The 7,455-nt window shown below is 33.2% G+C and overlaps 1 protein-coding gene across 1 annotated transcript; it reads right to left on the bottom strand.

The window, feature by feature from the left end:
• Positions 1-1,834: 1,834 nt before the first annotated feature.
• Positions 1,835-7,105, bottom strand: LOC108319523 (uncharacterized). The gene is made up of 4 exons (XM_017550683.2): positions 6,619-7,105; positions 4,792-5,241; positions 2,692-3,013; positions 1,835-2,087 (listed from the first exon to the last, which is right to left on the bottom strand). The coding sequence occupies exons 1-4, from the start codon at positions 7,021-7,023 to the stop codon at positions 1,951-1,953; spliced, it is 1,314 nt and encodes a 437-aa protein (XP_017406172.1). The 5' UTR covers positions 7,024-7,105; the 3' UTR covers positions 1,835-1,950.
• Between the last annotated feature and the right edge of the window lie 350 nt (positions 7,106-7,455).

The following is a 7,455-nucleotide window of genomic DNA, read 5'->3' as shown; positions in this document are numbered from 1 at the left end:
TTAACAAATGACCCAAATGGACCACAACTTTGCCTTTCATCACCTACATCCTCACTTCCACTTTCTTCTAGACTGTCCAAAAATTTTGACTCTCACTCATCATCAGACAACCCCCCCATCATTTAGGTTTCTCTGCCTATGTGCACTATCATCTGTTTCTAAATCACAATTTACTTCATTTTCATTAACTTCTACTAACACAGACCCTTCTATATTGTTATCTAGTACTTCATCAATATTTACATCAACATCAACTAGTCCTTCATCAACTACTCCATCACGAACTCACCATGCACCACCCCTGCATCATCATCCTCACTTGAAGTAAAATCTTCAATGACTACTTCTTCCTCCCCCTACCCGTGTTGTTCATCAATGTCCTCCACCTCTACTTCCTCCTCCCACTACACGTATTGTTCATCCACGTCCCCCACCTATACTTCCTCCATGTCTCCCACCAGGTTGCTTGATCTTGTATAGAAAATTTGCTCTAGGGGTGTAATAATATTGTTACCGTGTGTTTGCATGAGGGATTTCAATAATTCCAAGAAATTGAAATACATGGCATTCGAATTACTTATAATTGAATTCTCTTTATTTCTTAATAACTTGCTTGGATAGAGTAATTGAAATATCTTATATTTCAATTTTCTTGTTTGGACAAAGTAATTTAATTTTTATTTTAAGGCACACTCAACTTTATCCTTGAGCCTGAGTTGAGTTAGCTCAACCTTTTATCTAAAAGGAGTTGTCTCAACTTTCAGTGTAGGTTTACTCTAGAAAATTCAACTTGGGTTGACTAGGCCTGACCTTTAGGCCAAATTGACTTGTCTCAACCTTCAACTACGATCAATTGATTTCAACCTTTGGTCCATGCTAACTCGACTCGAACTTTAGTGTGAGCTAACTCAACTTGAACTTCGACACAAGACCTTCCTCCCATGCCAACTCAACTCAACTTTTGGCCCAGGCCTAATCAACCCAACCTTCGACTCTAGCCAACTCAGCTCAACCTTCAAAACAACTTGGCTCAAGTCTTCCTTTGACTTGCCAACTCGGCTTGAGTTTTGAACTAAACCATCTCTACTTGACCTTTGTGCCGGACCAATTTGGCTTGACCTTCCTCTTGCTCACTTGTCTCGATATTCAATCCAGCTAAATCGGCTTGACTTTTGACCTACCGACTTGGCTCGACCTTTGGCTTGGCCGACTCAACTCAAACTTTGATTTATGCCAAATCGGTTTGACCTTTAGCCTGCGCCAAATTCACTTGACTTTCTGTTTATGTTGACTTAGCTCAACCTATGGTTCGATCAACTTGACTCAACATTTGGACTAGATGGACATGACTTAAGCTCTCAACCTGGATTGACTCGATTAAACCTTTAGTCTAAAATGATTCGACTTAACCTTTGAGTATAGAATGATAGTGGAGTGAAAAGGAATTGAATTTTAAATTTCTTATATATTTTATGATATTTGAATTTTTTTTTAAATTGTCTCATCCAACATTAAGGTACGGAAGTTGAAGAATGGAACGTGGAAGATGATTATTTCAGTGCTCTTACAGTTCGAGATGCGGCTCCAACGCACCATTTACAGCTACCTAAAACTACTATTGTCAGTCCATTGCAAGACGGCAAAGTGATTAAATGGACCTAGAAAAAGGGTGATTAGTGGAAGGTAATGTTTTGAATGATTTCAAAGACACACGTTGTTCGGAAGATCTCATCGTCACAAACATGTCTTTGATCTGTTAATTATTTTCTGATCACGAATACCCAATGATTCTATTTTCACTTGTTTTCTTTTTCATGTTTAAAAAAAATGAGAATTATTATAAATAATTAGCTAAAATACAAATTAAAATAAAAGCAGCGTGCAGCTGGCAATTGGGAGCAATAGATTTAGAAATGATAATGAAAAAAAAAACAAATAAAATAAAATTGGTCAAAAGGAGCCTATGGTTTTTCCAAGCAACCAAAGAACTAAGGAGAGTTGAATGCCAAATATTGTGTGGAGGGTACTCCTATCCAACATGAATCCATATACCGTAATCCCTGCCCTGTTATTCTCAAAGTAGTTTACTGCAAAAACATGTCAAACCATCGTATAATATCAGTGAACAAATATTCATCATAATCAACAGATGATGAGTCCATAAATAGTACATTCCTTTCATAAAGAATAAAAAAAAAATACTTCACAACTTCTTGGGTTACATGTATAGTAGAATGAATTAGCCTCTTCTTCTTTTCTTCCTTTTACCTTAATTCGTTAAAACCAACATAAACAATAGCCTAAGGATGCTTGTCGGAGAAACTAATAAGTTATACAATATACGAGTGCTTGATAAGTTGGCATTCGAAATTTATAAACTAATTAAAGTATTATTTCAACGCGCTAACAGATCGACTGTAATGTTTTCATGACGTGGTCAATGTTATTGGGAATAAAATAATTTAGCTATCATCTAATTATATTATCCTTCTATAAATTTTAAAATAATTATTATAAAAGTTGACAAATCTATCATAAATATACCTTGTGTAATGTTTTTCTAATACTGGTTGAAATTTATTCGGATTTGAAGTGAGATATATTAAAATTTATGATTTTGAGAAATTTCAACGAATAATTTGAATGATAATTTCTTAGTGAGATTGTAACAAGAGATAGAAAATATAATACCAAGAGCTTGTCTCTTCTGATATGAGATGGTGCTGTAAGCATAAGATGGGATGAACTTAGTAGTATCAATTTCATCTTCTTCATCCCCTGCTTCGTCAGTATCTGATTCCCCGTCTGTTCCCACCTTTGGAAACACTGTTTCATGGGAACTCTGAGGACCCATTGGGGTCTCACCATCTGTCACCGCTCCATCAAAGGAATCCAACGTCGCACACACATGCCACTTGGCAGCAAGCCCTGTGATCGCTTGTGCTTTGTGTGTTATCTTTGTCGCACTACGCAGCAATATGCACAGCGCAGAAAGGAGTGTCACTGAGCACAGCTGCACAAGAATAAAAAACCGATTATTTTTAATGATTTTTCCTCACTAATCATGCTTTAAAATTGCAATTTAAATGTTTTGGTCCCTTTTGTGTTAGTCTATTTCAGTATTATTTTTATGATCTAGATATGTGAAGGAACAAGAAATCAATAATAGGATAATGACTAACTTAAAGAAAGGAACATAGAGGAAGTTCCAATTTAATCAAATTGGATACGTCGTGGTCATACTTCAAATGATTTCGATCGTATGATTTTTTATTTCTCCAACTTTAAGAAATTTCGTATGTACAGAGGTAGGCACGTATGAGTAAGTTTATAAAACTATTACAAGAAAGATATAAAAAAATAGGTAAACGATCAAGATGTTGTTATTTAATCATAATGAAAAAAATGTATATAACTTCTGAAAATATAAAGAATAGAAATGACTTGGTAATATTACAATTTAATGATAAAATAGTCCCAAGTTTATTATAAATTAGTTCTTAGTATTACATTTTAAATAATAAAATATTTTCATAAAACTTAACAATAAAATACAAAATTGACGGATTTTTACATATTTTAAAACTATAATAAACCTTTTTATTCTCTCTTAAGGAATGATTTACACATAACGACCAAACTGATGATTTACCCAAACAAAATATATCAACATTGATGAACTAGTAGTATAAATAGTTTTATATATGTATTTAATAATATCATTAGACATTATGCGTATAACATTAAGTATAATAATAATACATTAAACTAAACTCTTCAAACAAAAATAACAGTGGTAGCGTGTATACTTCACATTTTTAAAAATTTATTTGCAAATATATTAATTGAAAACTTACTTTATATATTATTAACATACAAAGTTTATATTGTCAGCAAATTAAAAATCAAGCTAAAGATATCTTTAATATTATAAATTGGGTCTAACTAATCGAATAGTCCATGACAGATTACTTTTGATTTATAAATGAAAGCCTCTAATAAAAATATAATATTTTCTTTTATGAAATTTGATAGAAGAGAATAAAATCGATGGAATATTCTAATAGTATAAAAAAGTATGCCGTCATTCAATCATAAATTGTTATAATTAATATTCATTAATCTTTTATAATTATTTTAAAGATAATATTTTAAATAATTTTAATTGTTTGTTGTAGAATATTTTATACTTTAGATATCAACTTAAAATAAAATAAAATAAAACCACATTACACATATAAAAATAAACTCCAAAATCTACAACTCACTAAAGTAGCAATAGTTATAATTAGTTATCACAAATGACTTAATTTACACCACGAATAAAAAAAATTAAATAAATTGTATATTCAATAAATGTTATTAGTTAAGTTGCATTTCTAGTTTCTTAACTATTTTATAATTATACAATTTTACCTTCTGATGTGTTTCTTTTACAACAACCTTCTCATGTTTTAACAGTATTAATGCTAATTTTTTCCAAGCATTGTGAATTTTTATTTTATTCTATTATATTTCAATTGTGTCAAAGTTTTTTAAATGTTATATTCAGGTAATTTTATTCTATTTATTGGTTGAAAACTATTAAGCCTCAAAATTAATTACAACTGAAAAATGTAAATAACTTAATTTGATTCCTGAAAAACTAAGATCCCATGTTAGTGATATTTGAAAGATTTCATTTACATAATTAAAATTTAGAATAAAAAAATCATATTATTATTATTAATACTAAAGATGAAAGTAGAAATATTATTTTGTTTTTAAATAAAAGGAAGAGAAGGGACATACCGCAAGTTCACCGGCCATGTATAAGTTCATATCACGTGAATGCTTGGTTGTGACCAGGAGGCATGCGAACTGGCTTCCAGTAACTAATAGGAGGGCGAGTAGAATAAACGCGCGGAACCTGTGGCTAATGATTCGCAGGTGTCTTCTGATCCTAAGGTGCTCGGACATCACTGATGCCACGTCCGAGTCCACGTGGAAGAACCTCGCGAAGTCGTGCAGTCGAAGGATCTGAAGATGGCAGATCAGACGGAACAGAACGCATACCAGAAAAATCACTGTGATACGGTACAGCCACGAGCACAGTTCCAATATACACGCCACCGCATCGCTCACGTAGACGTTACCCAGAAATGGGATCTGTGAGGCTCCAGAACCGTACCACCATATCTTGTATGCACACTCCACCACAAAACACGGACCCACAAACACCGAAAGGATCTTCAGCGATCTCTGTCAAAAGAGGAAAAACTGATTGAAAATTATAATTTTGGAGTGCTATGATTAATGATTTTCTTAATTAGAAGTGAAGTATACAGAAATTTGTGGTTTTCAGTAAATTGTAATCGATTATATAGTTTTGAAAAAGGGTGTCAAAGAAAGTTTCTCTGTCATCCTTCTTGTGCACACAAATATTTGATCTAATCCTCGAATATCATTGTGGGGAATCATAATGTAGTGTAAAAGATAGTTCAACGGAAAATAATGCACTTAGAAAACAAAAAGTTGTTGATTGCCTTTTCTCCTCTCTTTCTTTAACTGAGATTACTATTGATCGTTCTAGCATACTTGATTTAGATAATTTAACAGATAGGTATATAAAAGATTACCCAACAAATTTTCATCTGAAAAAATAAATATAGGAACTGAACAATTACTATTTCATAAAATCTCGGAATATCATACAATAGTTCCCGTTAATTACTACGGTCTACCAATTTTTCTAATCTACAAGATTATGAGCTAGACTAATTAATTAACACTCCAATTGTTCCCTTTTGTTAATATTTATCCAGTAGATATCTTTTCAACTTGAGGAACTTGAGATGATGAGGTTTTAATAATTATGACTTAAAGCTGTTGTTTCCTTGAATCAAAGTTCAATCGAAAACATTTTTTTCTCAAGCTGTGATGCTCAAGTTTCATAATTCTGCTTTTAAAAAATGAAGTTCAACAATTTCCATTATTCACTATCGTCAATTATGGTTGGGAAATGAAATAAGGGTTGACATGGAACTAAATTACGTGACCAATTCAAATTTCCACTAAGAAGCCGAAATCAAAATCTCCAAACCGTAAAACAACAAAACCAAAATAGGCATGTTCCTGTTTCCTCAACTTAATTTAAAAGTATTACTTTTAAATTAAAAGAGTATGTATGTAATATATATATTTTTAAATAGTAACATGTTAAGAGAAAAAAAAAACTCTACAAAAGCTATTACGGGACAAATTGTGTCTCTTATAAGTTGAGAACTGAACTAAAATGAAAAAGAAAAAAATTGGAATTAAAGGCTCCACAGAATAATATTTATAATGCTTTAATGATTCTTCATTTAAAAAAAGAAAAGAAAAAACTCAATAAACAGCGCGTACAGTAAAAAAGCGTTTATCAGAAGTAAACATTCGCTTCTAGATGCTTCAGAATGAGACTCATTCGTCGTAATGCCAGAAAAAGCATAGAAATGCAGAAAGCAAGAATTAACAGAAGGAAGTTTGAAATAATTAACAATTCTGAATTAATGTGTAATTAGTATGGGGAAGAGATAACAAATTAAGAAAAAAATGAGGGGAAGTAATTAACAGTGAGAGAGAGATTAGATGACTTACATTGAGCTGCGCCATGTAGTTGTTTCTCACAGTTTCGCTCTCGTCGCAGAGCTTGTCGAAGAAGAGGAACCTTCGGAGACCATACTTCCGGACGAAGCCTGCCAGGCAGAGGAAGGAGAGGGTGGCGACGGTGGTCAGAGAGACCTGCACGACGCCGTCGTAGGGTCGCGAGTGGCGGCCGTCGCAGTCCGGGCAGGCCAGTAGGAAGTGGGAGGCCGCGGGTACCACGACGGCTAGGAGGAGGAAGACGGACCAGGAGAGCGCCGCCGTGAAGGCATTGGACTGATCGACGCACATCCAGCGCAGGTAGGAGCGGAACGTGTGGAACTCATCGTTCACGTGCGACACGCTTCGGTTGTACTTGCCGCGGCGGTCCAAAAGCGCCGTAGCGGCGGTGTCGCTCATCGGAAGTGGTTTTTGTCTGTTTATGGCGTTGAGAATTGGGAACTTGAAAGAGCAGAATAAATAGCTTGGCTCGCTGGATTTCAACGCATGGGGTTTTATACGCAAATTTTTGGAATCGACGTAACAAAACAGGTAGGAATGTAATTAACTTTTAAGTCTTATGTATTCTTCTTTATATGAATTATTTTTTTTATAGTATATGTAGTTCTTTCACATGGATTTGTACGATTCAAATTATTAAAATAAATCTGGGAATGAAATTTGTAATTTGAATTGTTTACGAATTTAAATTATTTAACTTTCAAATATTTAGTTGAGATAAGTAATCTAAATTTATGAATTTTATATATCTTTTCTTTCAAGTATTAATAAAAAATTATTATTATAAATTTGATTGAAAAAATCTAATTGAAATCACTGACCCTGTTTAAA

This window comes from Vigna angularis, chromosome 6, assembly GCF_016808095.1.
Source record: "Vigna angularis cultivar LongXiaoDou No.4 chromosome 6, ASM1680809v1, whole genome shotgun sequence".
Classification (NCBI taxonomy): domain Eukaryota; kingdom Viridiplantae; phylum Streptophyta; class Magnoliopsida; order Fabales; family Fabaceae; genus Vigna; species Vigna angularis.
Note: the sequence above shows the minus strand (reverse complement) of the source record. Positions and strands in the feature narration are given on the sequence as shown.